The sequence below is a fragment of the Anas platyrhynchos genome, chromosome 4, assembly GCF_047663525.1.
Source record: "Anas platyrhynchos isolate ZD024472 breed Pekin duck chromosome 4, IASCAAS_PekinDuck_T2T, whole genome shotgun sequence".
In the NCBI taxonomy this organism is placed as follows: Eukaryota; Metazoa; Chordata; class Aves; order Anseriformes; family Anatidae; genus Anas; species Anas platyrhynchos.
Genome location: NC_092590.1, coordinates 6,182,829 through 6,203,350, shown reverse-complemented (window position 1 = coordinate 6,203,350; position 20,522 = coordinate 6,182,829). Strand labels below are relative to the sequence as shown.

At 37.3% G+C, this 20,522-nt stretch overlaps 1 protein-coding gene across 50 annotated transcripts in view; it reads left to right on the top strand.

Annotated features, from left to right (window-relative positions):
* ANK2 (ankyrin 2) overlaps window positions 1-20,522 on the top strand; it is a 332,755-nt gene that overhangs the window by 294,237 nt on the left and 17,996 nt on the right. For 24 of the 50 annotated variants that reach the window (XM_072036856.1, XM_072036874.1, XM_072036873.1 and 21 more), the window contains 5 exons: window positions 3,777-4,005; window positions 6,458-6,583; window positions 8,766-8,888; window positions 9,548-9,580; window positions 11,600-11,621. In XM_072036856.1, the coding sequence (XP_071892957.1) occupies window positions 3,777-4,005; window positions 6,458-6,583; window positions 8,766-8,888; window positions 9,548-9,580; window positions 11,600-11,621 (533 nt within the window). Of the gene's footprint in view, window positions 1-3,776; window positions 4,006-6,457; window positions 6,584-8,765; window positions 8,889-9,547; window positions 9,581-11,599; window positions 11,622-14,095; window positions 19,880-20,522 lie in introns of all 50 variants that reach the window. The other 26 variants (XM_072036850.1, XM_072036851.1, XM_072036849.1 and 23 more) reach the window with 4 other exon arrangements.

Below are 20,522 nucleotides of genomic sequence, written 5' to 3'. Positions count from 1 at the left end.
AGTCTCATAAACAATTATAAAAATCTTGGATAACTTTGGAAATGTGACTATGCCATGAATTTCAAAGAATTTCCTTCAGTGCAAACATTAGGGGGAGAGTTATTACTATATATAACTGTATAACTAAGAGTTATTACTATTAAATTAGGTTGTTTAATTAAACCTTTATTCAGTGTTAAAATGAGTTCAGCTCCAGCACTCCATTAGGAGAAATAAAATACTATTTTTCAATACTTTGCCAGTTGAGAGCTGTCTTCCAATGAAGTTGAATGCTTTGCTGATGTGCAGTTCCTGTTTTTCAGTTCCTTTTTCTTTACTAACAATAGCCACTAGAGGGAGACGTTCAAATGTGTTTTAGCTTTCATCTGCTGCCTGCAGTGTTCGTTTAAAGGGAGAAGTTACAGATTAATTTAAGAGCCAAGCGTGGAGACTGGATGCAAAGTCTGAGAGGTCAAAACCTCTAAAACTGTGAAGTCCCCAGCAGGACTGCACGTGAACTATATCTGGAATGAGGGTGATAGTTTATTGAACTACGGCCCAGTATAAATATTAGTGGTGGATATTTCCTAATCCCCATGATGGCTTTTCTACTATTACTATTTAGTATTGGATTACTATTACTATTTAGATTAGATTACTATTGCAATTAAGTAAGCTGGGTCCCATTTAGAGATTTTAATGAGTTTCGCCTCTTCTTTGTTATCTAGCTAAGTGTTCAACAGAGTACTTAACCCAAACATGATTTTAAATGCTGTTAAACTGAGAAAATGGGATTTTTTCATGTATTTAAAGTCAGAGAATTACCATCTTTGCTGAAGGACAATTTAACTTGAATTTCTTCACTTGTACCCTGGTCTAAAAGTGCATCTGTCATTTTAGCCTTGTGCTCTGCTGAGAATCAGCTGATGCCTGACTGTTTGCTATTCACAATAACTTATGTTTAATTAAATTGTTAGATGCACAACTATTTTCCCATTCACAAGACTAATTCTATCTAAAATGAGCTTGGGAAACAGATACTTTTGTCTAAAATACATGTGAATTAAACTGCAGACTTTGAGGAATGGATGTTTTCCATTTCCTGAGCTGCATTTTTTTTTTTTTAATTTAGTATCTGTTTTGGCTTTTTAGTCCCTGGTGTATGGAAGAAAATGATTTGAACATATGGTGATTTCTCAGAGGATATAGCCTCTCTGGTTTGAGGCCAGCAGAGTATAATTCTTCCACACACTAGAAGTAAAGTATCAGTATGCACAACCTTTATGTACCAAACATGCTTTCTCTCTTCAAACGTCATCAGCCTCTGTTTTTCAACCAGCCTGTTTGTTAAATGTTCCAAAGATAAGCACAGAATGATACTCACTATTATTCAACCGAAGGATGAGTAAGACCAGAAAAATCACACTTGAAAGGTATGTGTTGTGGGTTATAATACCATGTAATCTACAGTAAGTAATAAGCCCCCTGTAGATTATATCAGCTTCTGCAGCTTCTGAGGTGTCTTCGACCTCTCATGACTTCCTTCTTCATCCTACGGGTGTCAAACTCAGCCATACTTTCCACCCACATGAAGAATTTTATGTAAATGAAATGTCATCAGCTCCAGAGAGAAACTAAATGAAATGATATCTGAGAAAGAAGGCAATACATGTTACTCATTGCAAAATGTTTGGTACGTTTCTGCTCGTATGTTTTGGGACTAGAAAATGGAAGTATTAGAATTATAGATTGTAAAGCTTATTTTAAGTGAAAGTTGTTATCTTTACAAAAGAACAATTCAGTTGTCTTTAGAAGGGTATAGGGAAATCCTGTAATTTTTTTTTATTACTGGGCAATGCCATCCTGGCCTGAATGGCCCAAAGAAAGGATAAAGTTCCTGTAGCTTACAGTGAGGAGGAGGGGAGCTGCTCTGGAGGCTGAAGTTCCAGACATGAATTGCACATCCGTGGTGTATGTCTTTGATAACTTTGTACATTTGTAAGTATGTATTGAGGTGGTTTGTTGCGATTCACATGTAGTAGCAGTAGGAAGTACTCACCCTATGGAGACGCAGTTATTTATTCTAATAGCATTTGCCTGTTGCTTTGAATCCCTTCACATCTGACTTGTGGTGCAGAGTCACAGACTGGGAGCCATCAGCGTGGAAGATACAATGTATATTCTAGAAAGAAATCATCATTAAATTGAATGCTAGAAGCCCTGATACAAAGTGAGTCAGTGGTGATCACAGCCTCTATGAAGCAAGGGTGTAGTAGCAATCAGATTTGGGTATACCTGCTTTGTGTGTCTTCAAAATATAATAGTGCTTAAGTATAGAAATAAGTGTATATATCCCCGTTCTTCAGTATGCTCCCCCCAAACTGCACAAAATCAAAGTTAAGTCTCTGACAGAATTCACATAAGAAGCATTTCTGATTTTGAATCAGTAGGACATTTCAGGCTACCTAGTAGGAAAAAAGCAAATGTTTTAGGCAAAGCATGTTAACATTTCAGCTGTGAGAGGTGGAGGTTCTAGAACAGACTGAAGCATTAGCTACTCATGCCAAAACCACTTCAGTCTCCTGCTCCTCATCATTAAAAATGCAGGAAACTTTCACCACATCCCTACTGGGCAAAAAAAATTGTACGCAAATCAGTAACACCCAGGTGCAGCATACTGACAGATCCAGTGCTTAACAGGAAATTATACAATGTCTAGGAAAATATAAGGGGGCTAAAAATAAAAGGCTGAGATTGCTTACTCTGTAGTTTAATGATGCAGTTATAGCCTGGAAGAGACATGACAGGATTGGCATTTGACTAGTTAGATGTAAGCAATTTTACTAAGATTTTTTATGAAACATGAGTCTCTTGTGCATCATCAGATGGTTAGCAGCAACCAGCTGCCAAAAAGATAGTGTATTTATTTCTCTGGATGAAAGACACCTATTGCAAACTTACATTTAAGGGGATATCTGAACTGTGTGCTTGGAGTACACCCTTCCCTACTTACTTTCTGCTTAGAAGTCAAGGAATGACCAGATAAGTAAGTAAAGACAATTTCAGAGATCTTTTGGATGTCTCTAGACCTGATGATCTGATCAATCACCATTTCAAACGTATCACCAGAAACTGTTGAAAGTGATGGAAAGCAGAGACCACCAAGCTTAGTCTAGGAAATATTCAGTTCTTGGTAAAAGAAAAAAAGCCAAAAGGTTGATCACATATTCTTACTATAAAGAATAAATCCCAATGAAAACAAAGTTGAGGCCATAGACTACTTTTGAATAAAGGAACAGAAATATTTATTGGATACTGTGATAAATCCCCAGATCTCAGTAAGCCATCTATAATTCTTTAACTATATAAACATATTTTTAAATGTAAGATATTTTATAAACATAAGAATACAAGCAGGTTCGTGCATTTAAATCTTCAGAGTGTTTAAAAGCCAGTCATGTAACTGGAAGCAAATAAGCTTCCAAGTGAGTGAGATCATACCAGAAACACAAACAACGGCCTGGCATTTGTGCAGCAGGAGATCCTATGAAAAGTCTGCATCTGGTATTTTGGAGCATAAGTTCTGGTACAAAAGCTTTTGCTGTTGAATTTGCTTCATGCTCCTAAAGCAGAGGAGGGCTTCTGCCAGCACTCCTAAGCTATTCTTCCCAAATGGTAGCTATTTTTCTTTTCTTCAATTGGTCTGGTTGCCAGCTAATGCCCCAACGGTGGAAACTATGTAATTATGTTGTTCAAATCTTTGCATTGATTATCCAACTTTTCATTTTAACTTACAGATTTTGGTTGATAGACTGTCGACAGACACAAGAATCCGTTACTTTTGCTTCCCAAGTGTACAGAGAGATTATCTGTGTCCCCTACATGGCCAAATTTGTGGTGTTTGCCAAATCACATGATCCCATTGAAGCACGGTTAAGATGTTTTTGCATGACAGACGACAAGGTGGATAAAACTCTAGAACAACAAGAAAATTTTGCTGAAGTGGCCAGAAGCAGAGATGTAGAGGTACTGTACAAGAATCTTAAACACTTTTCTCCATTTTCTAATGTCTGCTTTTAAGCTACTGTTTTCTGCCTACTGCCTGCTACAAGGAGTGAAAAGTAAAAGGGCCAACAAATGCAGTATCACGCATCATGGAAAGATGCAAGCTTTGCCTTTAGGCAGATGCAAGTTAACAGGAACTGCCAGATATGAGTGACCAAATCCTATTTGCAGTGGGCCATTACTGACCTGATAGTCCACAGGGCTAGCTGGAAGGTTATCTATATTCGGTTGTCTACATTTGGGTCTTTTGGTCATCTGGTTAGCTGATGTTAGAAAGGGAGTCCCTTTGGCAAAACTGCATCTTTTGCTTTCTCCATAGCATCTCCATAGCATCACTGGCATTTTAAGGGGACGTCCAGTGTATTCTCAGGGAAGTCCTCAGCAAATAAAAAAAAGAGGTAACTGGAACATTAAACTGGATGCAAGGGGAGAGTAAATACAGGAGTGAGCTGGTTCAGTCTGAGCTCTCTGTTATAGACTTAAGACTTACTTAGAAGATCCATAGGACAAAACTGCACTGAAAAAATTTGGTTTCCCAAGTTGCCTTTTTATGGTGGACCTGTTAAACAGTTACACTTAGAAGCTGGACTGATTTTATGCTAGGAAATTGCATAGTAAAATGAAGTCGGGCATTACCATTTAGTCCAGCAGTTTCTTATTCTTTGTCCTGCTTTTCTCTGGTGTCAGGGCCAGTATTTCTTTAATTCAAAGATTGAAAATTAGAGCAGCATCTTCCAACTAACTATTATGAAATCTACTTTTACGTGGAGAAGCAACACCAACATTTTGAGTTCTACAAGAAGGAGGAGAGGCATTTTGTATGGCTTTTATTTTAAACAAACAAACAAAAACCAAAACACTATAGCTTGTAAGAATTGTGCGTAGCTGTAGAGCTTGGTTAGGGTTTTAGGTGCACAGGACCCAAGACTGAAGTAAATCACTTTAAAAGTGAGCTGATAGGTATAGCTGATAGGTGTTTTAAATGGACTTTTTGCCTCAGGTAGCTCAAAACTAAGGTCTTTGGATGTGGGCTAGTCCTGAGTTTAGTCCAAGTACATTGAGGTATTTTTGTCCGATGGTCAGCATTCATTACATAAGTTTTAATTAGCTCTGTAACAAACTGTTGGGAGATAACTTGAATTTCTTAGTTATTCCAGTAACTTCCTCTTAGAGGAATATCTACATAAAGGTGAGTTTTGGAGTGGTGTGCTTTCCTGAACAGTTACATTTCCTGAGCCTGATACTACCTGGGTATTATAAGGGGAGAAAATCAAAGACACAAAAGGATAGGAATTGTCAGCTTCTGATAACTCCATAAAAGCATATTATTAACCAAAAAGGCAGTCAACAGTAGTCACATTTTATCAGCATATTTGCTACAAAGAGGTTATGCTGCTTTACAGAAAAAGTCATGTCTGTTGCAGAACAGGCAAAGGTTTTTCTGTATGGGATCCAACGAACTGCCTGCCTTTTTCCCTCTCTATCTGTCAGCTTCCTCAGAAGAAGTGACAAATTGGAAATGCATTAAGTACGTTAATGGCATATTCTTCTTCTTAGTAGTATGGTCTTCGTATGGTGTTTTTTTTTCCACGACTGAACCCCACCTTTAAAAATATTTGTTCTCACTGTTCCTGAAGCTCTGACAGGCATTTGTTGTGCAGAGCACCTAGGTAAAATATGGGCTCATAAAACTGACTGGCAAGGCTGAATTTCTGGTAACTAATGACGAGATATTAATGTACTGGTGATTTGAAGGGAACGGCTCAAAAATTGGTAAGAGGAGATTTAAACATGTGGAGGGGCCACACAAATAGCAATCCAAAGATGTAAGCAGTATCATTTATGGGCATTTTGTTTGCTTCAAGCCCGACTTTCAAAAGCTCTAGACCTTCCCAAATCCAGTCAAAGTGAAAAGAATCTGCTAACATATACTGTCTTTACCGGCTGCAACAGGCTGTTGTAAGTTGATGTGCAACTTAATGATATTTACAAACAGACTTATTATCCTACCATTCAAATCTAGGCTTTCTGCTTTGAATGCTGATGAAAATGGTTTTTTTTGGCTGTTGTGATGAGCCCAGGTTAGTAAAGTATGCTAAAATTTAATCCAATTAAAAATAAAAATATATTTAAAATGATAATTTGCACAGATTCACAACACCAAATGCTCATTCTGTCATTTATAGTGACACGGTATTGTTACCGAATTAACAATATATTCCAGTTGGAATTTAATAGTCTGAAATGTTTCCACAGATTTTAGGTGACTGTTTATAACAAACCTTGCAAATGTTGACAAGTCAAGTCCTAGAAATGTAAGAAATTGATCTAAACTACTGTAGATTTATGCTGAAGAATCCTAATCCCATGAGTGTGATAAATTGTTGCTTTGTTTCTTTTTAATTTCCAACAGGTATTAGAAGGAAAACCCATCTATGTTGACTGTTTTGGCAATTTGGTGCCACTAACAAAGAGTGGGCAACATCATATATTCAGTTTTTTTGCCTTCAAAGAAAACAGACTTCCCCTGTTCGTTAAGGTAATATCAATATGTGAGCTATGGATAATAATTTTATTTTTGTCTAATTATGAGTTTGTGATAAAATTAGCAGACTGAATGGTCCAGTATTTTTTCTTTTATCGTCATGGATTAAACATTGACTTGGGTAGTTAAAACCTACCAAATCTATGGAAATAGCTATCTGAACTTTATTAAAAATTTGCTCTAAATACAATTATCTGTCTCTACACAATACACCCTACATTTGTCAATATGGATAGGGCTGTAAACACAGATATAAGTGTTCTTCAACTAATCATACACTTCAGTAGCTATGCAGAACTTGCTTGGGAGCTCAGTAAGAAAAGTATGGGTCCTTTTTAGATATTTTGAGTTGTAGCTAAGGTTACGATGACTTTCTGCATTATAGTTCATTTGTTTGTAGTGTTCTGGAAAATTCTCGTTTCTGGATGAAGTTAATTTATCCTTAGTCAAGAGGTAACAGGGAAAGGTTGGACCTGGTGCTTAGGGACATGGTTTAGTGGGTGACAGTGGTGGTAGGGGGATGGTTGGACCAGATGATCTTGAAGGTCTTTTCCAACCCTGAGTCTGTGACTAAGGTTAACTTAAAAGATAGTTTTACTGTATTTTTTGAAAACAAAGGAAAAATGAAGTAATTAATTTTTATAAAGTCTAACTGTAACCTAGTTTTATCCCCATAGCATGTATTATGCTAGTATTCTATTGTAAAATCTTTTATGCGAGTAGAAAAGTCTGTTAAAAAAAAGCCAAAACAAAAAGCATATTCAGCAAAAATGAACTAATGTGTTGTCCCTAGCTTTGGAACCAGCAATGTAAACACCATGGGCCACAGAGCTCAGTTGCTTCTTTCATGAGATGTGTAGGGAGCAGATGTGAAGTGTGGTCTGTGCTAGCAGCAGAGGGGGCTGCCGCCTCTGAGCCACCACCACCTTCTTTTCTGGATGGAGAGACTCAGAGGCGCTCTGCAAAGCTTTTCCAACAAACTGTGTTTTCCTTCTGCTGGCTCATCCTGCCTACAGCAGAGCCATTATATAAAACAGTTTTAGAGAAGTACTTTATGAACAAAAACTTCCAAGTGAAGAAAATCAACCCACTCATTTCATTAAATTTACTCTGTGTTTCTAGACAACTTTTAAACTCTCTTTCTCCTCCTCAGAGATATTTTTAAAGCTTTTTTAATTTAGAACTCTATTTATGCCAGCGCCTATCTTTGGCTTTGCATATTTTTCTCCATGATGGGTTTTCCAAAATGTGTTCAAAAACATGGGGCTTTGCATCTACTATTTTCAGTCTGATAACATTAATGCCCATGTATCCAGTTGTATCATCTTTATCTGTTCAGAAGATGAAGAATGAGGTAATGCTTTGTATTTGACATTATGTTTAATCCTCCTGACATTACAAACAAAAGTTATTACAAACTGCATCACCATTATCTTAAGTTCTAAGTGCTTACGCTTGTTTATGCTGCCAGCTGTGAAACAGTTTTTTTCTGAATCATTGCAAAATGTTAGAGCATAACATGCTGTAGTATCATTTGCAGGTTGTCACACTCACACCTAGAAACACATTCCAGCAAATGTCTTCAGTGTAAGAACAGGATTTATGGATACATTTGAGAGAACATTTTGCAAAAGCAGAAATTAAGCGTAAGCTTTCACTATTTTCAGCCTCTCAGCCAAAAGAGTAGCTGAATGAACAAACAATATTTAATACTACAATTTTGAGCAAAACGTTATTGCTAATATCAGCATAAATATGCATGCCATATGGTTTATTTTATAACCTATTAGAAAATGAGTCTTTGTTATTACTACAAAGTCTGGGGATTGTTTCAGTGAAAGACAGGTATTGTAAGTTATCACAGAAACCTTACCATACCAGAATGTGTCTGTTCTTTTAAGATTATTACAGCATTACCACTGACTTCTGTAAATAAGTTTCTAATGCCTAGGCCTGTATGTAGTTGTGTTTTCTCTTGCTTTAACACACAAATACATCCATATATACATTTACAAACAAGTGGGAAAATAACATAAAAAACACGTTATTTTTGCCTACATTATTTTTTCTCCCACATCTAGCCTCCTTTCTACTGAATTACTTTGAGTGGTGCAAGTATTTTAAATGGGAATATAGCAAAATAACAGATGCTATGTCTATATGCTTCCTCCACCAGGTGCGAGATACCACTCAAGAACCCTGTGGACGGTTATCGTTCATGAAGGAGCCCAAATCTACAAGAGGTCTTGTTCATCAAGCCATATGTAATTTAAACATCACTTTACCTGTTTACACAAAGGTACTGTGAAATGATACTAATCTATCCTAATCAGCATTGTAACAACCAAGAAATGAGTAAGAGGAAAAAATATAGTCAAAGGTTTATAGTCAGGTATTTTAAAGAGTCATTTTTTCCCGTGTGTGGTAAGTTGGACTTTTTACTGTCCTTGTCAGTTTAGGAACTCTATGCATTTTAGTAATGCATTAGGCTGTTTGAACAAAATGTTATCTGTGTTTTTGATTTTTTCTTCAGTGTTTTCAGCATGTAATATAGTTTTATTGTAGCATTTTTTGTATAATTTATAAATAAGATGTCTCAAGCTATTTTCAATTTAAACGAGCAACTTTTAAAACTATTTTAAATATTTATTCATGCCAATTTATAGGTGCAAAAGCATGCATAAATGACAAGTTTTAGGACAAATAAGGATCACGAAGTCTAACATCCAGAAGCAATGTTTCTGTCTGTAATTTGCTTGATGGTGTAGCATTTTGTGTTTTGCACTGGCAGTACAGAGTTCTGCCCCCTTTCACACAAGAAATCAATTGCAGAAACATACTGCATAGTCTTCTGTTAAGTGTTGTATGAAATTATTTTTTTACACTCTTTTCTTCTAAAAACTGTGTATTTTGCCTGCTCTGTTTTCCCCTTCTTGCATGGCAATTTGGAACTGAAAGGAATCAGAATCAGATCAAGAACAAGAAGAAGAGGTAATGTTGCTAATAATAGCATGTTATTGTTTATGCATACTGCTAAAATACAACTAATAGATACAACTTAAAAGATTAAATCTGTAGTGATTTAAAAGGATCTTCCATAGGAACACTTCTGGAATTTACTGAGTTTAACTTTCCCGTAGATAAAGTTTTATTGATTCAGCTCCACTGATTTTAGAGATGTATAATAGTACATTTTCTTTTCAAAGTAGTTTATAAACATTTTAAAAATTACTCTGTCTAGAGTAGGTCATGCAAGTGGATTTATTTAATTTATATTCTCCTCAGCACACAACCAAACGGGAAGTGGTGTTGATTTTCTGATTCTGAAAATTATCCCACATCCTAAAAATAACGTAGGGGTGCAAATGTTATTAGCTGTGGATCTGGAACATTTTTGTTTAACCTGATATCTATCTATTGTCAGAAGCTAATTCCCATTATATATATTAAACAGCAACATTATCAGGTGGTCATTCAATTTCATCATGAAAGCACAAAACTAATTATTTTAGCCTCTGTAGTGCTGCTTACGCATTTCCAGTGAAGTCCCAAAAAGTTGTTTTTAACAAATCTGTACTCTGCAAAAACCAGGTAGAAGATACTGGAAAATTATTTTTCCAAACATTTATGAATTCTGATACTTTCACGTAAGATGCTAAACCACAAAAAGACAAGGTTATTGGTGGCTAAAGACATCTTTGCATTTTTAAAGCAAATTAAAAATTCATTATGTTAATAATAATATTTAGTGTGCTGATATAATTCCAGATTGATTTGGAGGGACGTAAAATAAGGGAAATTGCTAAGTGCTAATAATTGCTAATATGCTAAGTGTGACGTTTAGTAACATTAAAGCCTAAGTGATTACAAGGAGTATATAACCATGTAAGTCTTGCCAATGATTTACTTACATTCATTTTTCATGTCTGGAAAAGCAAGAATTAGCAAGATCTTACCTGAGACAATAAATAGCTTTTATTTTGGTAAAGAATACTTTTAAACAAAAGTGGGCTTTTTCAATACTCACTAAAGAATATCTGGCAGGCTTTCACTTACCTTGTATGTTATATTTATCGACAGTACTGCATAACTGATTTTCATTCCTCTCAGTCATCCTATTACCACAAGTTTGGCAGAGAATATTAAGTGTGTAGTGCTACTTCTAACTTTGTCTGCGTACTGTTGCACATCCATATTTACCCATCAGAAGTCTTTTCCTTACGTGGACAAATGATCATGCTAGCAGAACTGAATAAAAGAGTCAAACTACAGGGCAACTTGAAAAGTTTGCTCCTTGAATTTTTAATCTGGCATTGATTTTTTTTTTCTCATGTTTTTCTCAGCAAAGACTATGTTTTCTTTTGAAAGAAAACAAATTATATTGCCCTTTTAATCTATATGCTCTGAAAAAAATAAATCAATCAAAAAGACGGCTTCTGAGGGCTATCACTGCTTCCATTCAGAGCTATCAGTTGGTAATAATAGCATCAAATCCTAGGCAGTAGTAAGTCTGCTGTCCTTTTCGCACCTGCTTTTCATCATCACAAAAGTAGAGAAAAATGCAAACTGTGATCTCAGAATGAATATACACAAGGAAATTGGGTCTAGAGCATGATAGGTGCCGTCCAGCTGGGGCATATGCTTTCAGATTACCTTATTGGACTTCTCCCTTTAATGAAAATAAACGAATTAGGAACAATGCAACAACACACCCAATATAAAGCAAAAGTTTGGGCCTTCTAAGCTGCTAGTCCCATTGATATAAAATACATTGCAAGATTATTCACATACTAGACTATAACTATAGGAAAGTAAACATTTTTCTGTTATTAGAAACACTAAATATGTTAAATTATACATACCGTTATCATAAATACCTTCTTGGTTCTGTTTAAGTCAGTGTGTGTTTCTTGATATACTTAGTGGATGTGACTCAAGCAGTATTACTAGTGAATGAGTAAATACTTATTGTATTGCAGCTTTTAAATTTTCCCCTTTTTTCTTCTCCAGGTTGATATGACTTCAGAAAAAAGTAAGACTTTTTTTTTTAACACTGTAATGCAGTTTGTGTGAAAGATTGTTAAAAATAAAGATAAGCATGAAAGAGAGCTAAGCTTTAACAGCTATTGCTAATAACATCAATACTTTAAAAATGTAATAGAAAACAAAGTAATATCAAAAGTTATCCAATTAAATACGTTTTAATATATAAATTAACAAGTAATACAATTTAAAACAGTTTTTCTAAGCATTTACTTTCCTTTGACATCCCTAGTGATCCCGCTATTGCTATTTTGCTTGTATGAATGCTCATCCCTCCATTTTTGTCCATTTGTTGATACACATTGTTGCCATTTGAGATAAATGACAGTATCATTTTTAACAAAAACATGATTAATATCCTAATATATTTCATTAAACTCATGAAATATAAGCATGCAAAAAAGTGATACTGTCCAAAGTAATCAGAGTGTTTAACCCTCCCCTCCCGCCCTTTACTGTGGTGAAATATGACTGAAAATGTAAATCTAAGATTGGTGTACCATATAAACCCTCCATATATACAGAATCAGTCCATTATTAGAGTCTGAGGGTGAGTGGTTCATAGTGCCAAAGATCTCCTTTAATGAGGATGTAAATCAAACAATATATATTTATATTAAGTACGTCTCTAATAAGAAATCACTGCATTTGAAAACAGCTCTTAAATCTATTTAGGAAAAGAATGACTTTGTTTACAGTTTAAAGTGCAATTTCTTGCCTCTATCCTACATTGCATTTTGCTGTCTATTCCTGATATACTATGTACATGTTATAACTGGAAAGACAACAGCACCAAAGTCCTGAAGATCCAATGGATGGCCATTCCCCAGTAATCTCCTTTTGTCTAAATTAGAAGTGCTTCAGCTAGAAAACAAAAGACATTAGTGTGACAAAACAGCCAGTAACCTGCTGGAAAGTAGCATTCATCATGATAAACAACATTACCAATATCCAATTTCTGCTCTAATTCATTATCATTTATGCCAGGAGGACCAATTTCATCAAGGTGGAAAAGACACACTGAAGTACAGTCAGCAGAATAGAATGTCAGTTACCCCATGGATATTTTTACAAAGAAATGCAGATAATTTTGTATTGCCTAGCTTCCCCTTATTTGCATTAGTACTTTGACTTTTAGACCAGAGTGCAGAAATATACCAAGTTTTACGTGATATACTACCTCTAAAAGAAAAATGTACAATTCCCTACAATTTCTAAGTTACGAGCAGAAAGCAATGCTAACTTAATTCCTCCAGCGTTTAACTCTGTTCAAAATACATTTGCTAGTAGTGCTTCCTGAAATTAAATATTCCCAGTAGGCAGTAATGGCATAGCATCCAATATACCATATATATATATATATACACCGATATACCACATATATATATGTTTGCTGATTGTACAGATTGGACAAATATTTCACCACAGTACGTGTCACAATAACTTCATGTATCTTTAATTTATATGATTAATTTTAAAGCTCTTGTTTTTTAACTGAGGTTACATTCACAGAAGCATTTGCAACACCTTTGCTTTGCATGGAAATAACTTGCCTTACATAAATTGTATGTATGTGTCTAGTGTGATTGTCTGATTTTTGGTTGCCATACATTACATTTTTTTAAACTTTGAAATCACTTCTAAGTTGATTCACATTTTTTTCTTATTATCTCTCCTTTTCTTCTGTCTTCTCTTTCCTCAGTCAATTCATTAGTTGTCAATGAGGATGTTCCAAGGAAAGGACCATGCCTCTTAAAACAAAAGAATGTTTGTTCCATTGTTTAGGTGTGAAATCCCCTTAGATGAAATGCCGGTTTGCAGCTGATTCAGATCTCGACATATTTGATCATATTTTAGATTATTGCAGAATTACTTATAACTTTGTATTTTGGTCATTAAAAACAAACAAACAAACAAAACAACAAAAAACACATTAACCTAATGTTATTCTGACAGTTTGCTAACACTGGCTTTCTCTTAGAGGAAATCGACTTTCAATCAGTTCTGATGCTTTCCCCCTCTTTTCTTGTTTATTTTTATTTGAACATTGATCTGTAACATCTGAACAATCTTGAGATGCCTATCGTTGTGTAACTTCACTGTGTTTCTTCTGTTTTTAATTTTAAATTTTGTTGTTGGTGGGTTTGTTTTGTTTTATTTTTAATGGTGTCCTGATTTGGTTTGTTACAGCTTTGGTAATGTATGTGTGGTTGTGCTATATTGGTAAAGTTAAGCAAGTTATTTCCTGCCATTTTCCTTTTCAGTTTTTTTTTTTTTTTTTTTTTCCTGTTAGCTTTGCTTTGCACTTGTACCCTCAGATCTTGTGGATCCACCATTCCCGGTCCATTTTGTAGACCTTCCTACCACTGCAACCAAAGACTGTCATTTTCAGTCCTGATTACATTTTCCAATCTCTATTTTTGATTTCCATTTTACTTTCAATGTTTTTCATTCGCATCAAAGATGACGAGACAGAATCTACAGAAACATCTATCCTGAAAAGCCATCTGGTTAATGAAGTCCCTGTACTAGCCAGTCCAGACTTGTTGTCTGAAGTGTCTGAGATGAAACAAGATTTGATCAAAATGACTGCCATCTTGACAACTGACTCTTCTGATAAATCGGGCTCAATTAAAGTGAAAGATCTTGGAAAACCCACTGAAGAAGAGCCAGGAGAGCCCTTTGAAATAGTTGAAAGGGTGAAAGAAGACTTAGAAAAAGTAAATGAAATTCTTAGAGGGGGGTCCTACACCAGAGAAGAGCATGCTATGCAGAAGTCCCTTTCCAGACAAGAATTTGTAGAAGAAGAATGGGTCATTGTCAGTGATGAAGAGATTGAAGAGGCCAGAAGAAATGCTCCTTTAGAAGTCACTGAACCTATCTGTGTAGAAGTTGGGATAGACAAAGAGACAAAAGAGACAGAGAAGAAGGACATGATAGGAATGGTAGATTACCTTAGTGACGATTTAAAAACATACCTTTCTCTTCATGAGGTACAGCCACAAGCCTTACAAGAAGACTTAGTAGAAGAGAGATTTGAAGCTGTAGTAATAAGCAGGGATTCTGAAAAAGGAGGACAAGAATCTCCAACAACGGAAACACTAAGTCCTCAGGAGCAACACAAGCCAGCCTTAGAAATTAAAAAGCCAGTTAGAACTAAACTGAGAGATAAGCAAAAACAAAAGGAAGGCAAGGTGCAAAGCAAAGAAGAAAAACCAGGACTAACGAAGTGCAGTTTGGATGAGGCAGTACATGAGGAGGAACAAGGCTTAACACCGGCAGCTGCTCCTGAGGCTAAAGCTGTATCCCCTGTAATAGAGGAAACTCCTATTGGCTCAATAAAAGATAAGGTAAAAGCTCTTCAGAAAAAAGTAGAAGATGAGCAAAAAGTACGTTCAAAACTACCTGTCAGAATTCAAACAAGAGAAGGCACTGCAGAAAAGGCTTCTAAAAAACCAGTACCAGTCAAAAAGCCAGCTGCACACAAAGCACAACCTCCCGTTTCACCTTCTTCTAAGACTGAGAGACTTGAAGAGACCATGTCAGTTCGTGAGCTGATGAAAGCCTTCCAGTCAGGTCAAGACCCATCCAAAAATATAACTGGACTCTTTGAGCACAAATCTGTCAAACAAAAGCAACAGCCCCCTGAGAAGGAAACCCCTCGGAAAAAAGCAGTTTCTTCACAAAGTGAAACAAAGCGAGTAACAAGCCACAAGACAGACAAACCAAAGGACAAACACAGCACTACGATAAAAGCAGAGAAAGAGCCACAATCAAAAAAAGGAAGAACACAGATTTCTACTGTTGAAATTACCAAGAAAGCTGTAAGTAAAGACCAGGTAAAACAGCAGAGCAGCAAAAAACCAGCAGCCGAGCCTCTCTCTCCAGTATTTGTTGATCAAAGTGCCAAAGATTCAGCAGGTGTAAAGGGCAGGACTTCTGATGACCAAGCAGATACTGACTTTCAGATCAGCCCTGACAGAAAAACCTCAACAGACTTCTCTGATGTCATTAAAGAAGAACTTGAGGATAATGACAAATATCAACAATTCCGACATCTTTCAGTGACAGAGGAAGGCGAGCTTAACTTGGAGCAAGTCCTGACCAGTCCTTTCAATGTTGCTTTCCCGACAGAGTATGTAAAAGATGGATTCCTTCCTGCTCTTTCTCTGCAAAGTGCTGCTTTTGATGGGAGCTCAGAGAGCCTTAAACATGAAGGTGTGGCTGATTCTCCAGGCAGCCTACTTGATGGAACTCCTCAGATCAGCTCTGAGGAAAGTTATAAGCATGAGGGGCTGGCAGAGACTCCAGAAACAAGCCCTGAAAGCCTTTCCTTCTCACCAAAGAAAACTGATGGGCAAATTGAAGAAGCTAAAGGAGCAGCTAGAGCACATACAACTGCAGAAACATGTTCTCCGAAGGAACTCTCTCCAAAGGAAGATGAAAAAGGTATTACTGAAAAACAGCTAGATGCTGTAACTGAGACTAGTAAGTCTCATTCTGACCATGTATCAGAAGAGCTTGTACCTAAAGCCTCTGAAGAAGAGGCTGATAAACTTAAAGAAAGTAGCTCAGCTTCCATAATGAAAGATATTAGCAGGGATAAAGAATCCAGGACCACTGCACACTTAACTAAATCTTCCGAAACACATGACACTGCTTTAGAGAAGGAAAAGGATATAACCTGTGAACGCCGTGTTGTGGTTAGAAGTCCCCAAAAATTGGAACTCTCACTTGCTAGCCATGATAGTGAAAGCTTTAGCCCAGTTGCAGATGACTCTTTGGCTATAAGTCATAAAGACTCATTGGAAGCAAGCCCAGTGCTAGAAGATAACTCATCACACAAAACGCCTGATTCTTTGGAGCCCAGTCCTATAAAAGAGTCTCCCTGCCGTGATTCCCTTGAAAGTAGCCCTGTAGAACAAAAAGTGAAAGCTGGCATTTTGGGGCAGGGTCCTCTTCAGTCTGTTCTTAGCAAAGGAGAAACCTGTCCAGAGCTGGCATCGGTGCGTTCCAGGATTCTCCGTGACCCAGAGGGGAGTGCTGATGATGACAGTCTAGAGCAAACATCTCTCATGGAGAGTTCAGGGAAAAGTCCTCTTTCACCAGAAACTCCCAGTTCTGAAGAAATTAGCTATGAAATCACACCTAAAACAGCAGACTCACAGGCACTGTCAAATATACGAAAGTCGGCCATGATACCTGAAGTCAGTGAAGAACCAGAGGATGACTGTGAAAGTGAACCAAGGAAAAGATTTACTCCTGAGGAGGAGATGTTTAAAATGGTAACCAAAATCAAAATGTTTGATGAATTAGAACAAGAAGCAAAGCAGAAGCGAGATTACAAAAAGGATTGTAAGCAAGACGAATCTTCTGCAGTTGCTGATTCAGAAGCTGCATGTGAAGCTGAAGAACCAGAGTCAACAACTGTTGAAGAAAAAGTTATACCTACAGTAGTGATGTCTTCAGCAAAATCTAGAAAGAGTTCTTCCTCTTCAGAAAGTGAGCCAGAATTGACCGAGCTTAAAAAAGAAGCTGACTCAGGTTTCTTAATGGAGCCCACGATCCGAGTGCAACCACCTTCACCATTACCATCCAGTATTGACTCCAGTTCTAGCCCTGAAGAAGGATGCTTCCAACCTATCGATTCAAAACAATGTTCTTCCAGGATAGGTGCCATTAAAGCAGAACAGGATAAGCCAACAGAAGATGACAAAGAGGAACCGTATGTCCTTGGGGACAGCTGTAAGGCTTCCACACAAGAATCTGGCACTTGCCATTCTGATGGTTGTGCACCAGCAGAAACTGACAAATCAAAATGTGATAGCACAGATGACAGTGAGATAGTTAGTCCTAATGCCCCAGTCACGCAATTGCAGGGTTCTCCCTGCCATTCTTTTGGTGACAGTTCTTACAAAGAAGTTCATGTTGAGTCTTCACCAACACTAGAGCAATCTGATACTAACGAAAGTAGTATCAAAAGCACCACACTGTTAACACACTCAGATCTCATTGCTAAAGGAGCAGTGTTTGAGAAAGCAGGTGACGATTCTTGTGGACACAGTATCACGGAGTACTCTGTGCCACAAGATGGCAAACTGGTTGAAGGTGATCCCACTGACCATTCTGGTCTGGGGAGTGATTTGGCAAAAGTAGATACAGATCTTGAAACCCCTCAAGGAGATACTCATATTGAGGAACCCTTGCCAGAGTATTCATCCCTCACCACTGAAACAGGGGAACTTGAAAGTTGTGTAGTGGAGGCTGCTGAAAGTAGTGCTCCTCATATAGTAAGCCCTTATGAAAATGTGTCTTCTGAACAATTTTTTACTGACTGTGAAGTTAAGGTAGGATCTGGTGAAAGTCTGCTATCTAAGGAAGACTATTCTACTGAAGAAGGAAAAGATCAGAGTAGTACCATTTTGCTTAGCACAGACACGGGTAGCAAATATCAGTCTTCAGAGGAAGTATATATGGAAATAGAACCAAAACCAGAGGATTTATTTCAGAAAATCTCACCAGGGTCTTCAGCATCAGATTCCACAAAGTTAGCTGAATCCACCATTGACAATATAAGAACTGAAACAGAAAAATTGATCAGTCAAGTTGTCATCACCAAAACTGATGTGGATTCTGACATGTGGAGTGAAATACGTGAAGATGATGAAGCTTTTGAAGCTCGGGTGAAAGAAGAGGAACAAAAGATATTTGGTTTGATGGTAGACAGGCGATCCCAAGGCACAACACCTGATACAACACCAGCCAGAACACCCACGGAAGAAGGGACACCACTTAGTGAACAAAATCCTTTTCTTTTTCAGGAAGGAAAGTTGTTTGAAATGACTAGAAGTGGAGCCATTGACATGACCAAAAGGAACTATCCAGATGAAAGTTTTCACTTCTTCCAAATGGGGCAGCAGCCTCAGGAAGAACTTTCTTTATGTGAAGAAATGAAAGAAGCAGCGGAAGTGGAATCTTCTAAGCCAGAGAGCTTACCAGATCCATTTCCCCCTTCAGAATCAGAGGACTCGGATATACAAGGAAAAGATGCACTGAAACGTTCACCCTCACCGTCTGAGTCTTGTGATAAATCAGAAGAAATGAGTGGTGAAGGTGTCAGCATAGGCACTGCAAAAGCAGAGCTTAAATCCAGAATTCCAATTAAAATGGGTATTTCAGCTTCTTCAAAATCACCAAAGAAAGAAACTGCTGCCTCTGAAGCTGAGCCCTTCTCCGGAGCGGAGACTGACATGGTTGATAGCAGTCAGGTGCCTTGCCCTATGTCTCCTGAGCAGTCTGTGGTAGAAGATGAGTTAGGTTTTTCCAAGGTCACTAGATTGGTCTGTTCTGAACAGGATGAGGAGTCCCCAGACTCTTCACCAGAGGAACAGAGATCTGTGATTGAAATCCCTACTGCTTTAATGGAGAGAGTGCCTTCTTGTGAAAGCAAATCCAAAATTCCTGTAAGAACAGCTGCTACTGCATCACAATCATTGCAACAATTAGAAAACGAGAGCCTTCCCACTGATGGCTTTCTTGACAGTCTGCAGTGTGAAGGAAAAGATGACCAAGCAAAACCAAAGTCTAAAATTCCTGTCAAAGCAGCGCTCCAAAGAGCTGAACAACAGTATACATCCACAGACACATCTGTCCACAAGCTAGAGTCACCCAAAGCTCTTGACACGACAAGCAAACTACCTACAAAACAAGATAACCGAAGTAAATCTGAATCTGATGCAAGTGTTCCCATGGACCCAAAGATTAAACGCTCAATAAAAGCTAGGAGTTATGCAGAGGCAGAAGCAGAGACGAGGGAGAGGGAGAGGGAGATGAAGGTTGAGCTAGACTCAGAGGAGGCAACAACAGGAAGACTCAAGGTATTTTCATCACGGTTGCCAGTTAAAAGCAGGAGCACTACAGCCTCCCGCAGTGCTTTTAGTCCTACAAAAGAAAGTAAGGAACATTTTTTTGACCTTTACAAAAACTCCATAGAATTCTTTGAAGAAATTAGTGATGAAGCTTCTAAGTTAGTGGAAAGACTCACACAGTCAGAGAGAGAACAAGAATTAGTTTCAGATGACGAAAGCAGTAGTGCCCTAGAAGTTTCAGTTATTGAAAATGTGCCATCCATTGAGACTCAGCAGTCAGTTCCTGAAGACATCTTTGACACCAGACCCATTTGGGATGAGTCTGTAGAGACTCAGATTGAACGTATCCCTGATGACAATATCCATGACCATGCTGAAGGTATTTGCCAACGACTGGGATTCCCTGTGCGACGCATGTCATAAATTAAACTTTTTGTTTCTTGTTTTCTTTGGTGTGTGTGTGTATATGTAAGTTTGTATACATGTGTGGTATTTTCTTGTAAGCTTTTGGTGGTTAGTTGTGTATTTTTTTTCCTTTATAAGCTGTGTTTGTTTTTTGTGTTGTGTCTGTATTTTTCTTGTCTGTGAAATAATCTCAAGATTGCAAGCCATGTGTGCTTATGAGAAGTGTTACCTTAAACACAAACACTTCTAAAAATATGTATTTACCATTAAACTGACCTTTCGGGTCATGTGCATTTTGACTTTTGGCTTTCCCTGACCCTATTTTTATTAGTAATGATTTTTTTTTTTGGCATCAATTGAAACTGGAACAGGCAAATCCATCTTCTCTTTTGTTTTTACCCAAAGAAACATACAGAAGCTTTAAAGAATCAAGTTTATCTTATTCCTTTTTTTGGCCATTTCTCTCTCATGAAAATTCTGTGTCACCAGAAACTTAAGTAGAAGTTGTCTGGTGTTTGGTCTTCCCCTCACTTACTTGCATACTGCCATTGGGTAGCTGTGATGGAAATCCAGTAGCTAAAATGAAGCCATATTTCACTAACTTCAATCAGTTTTCT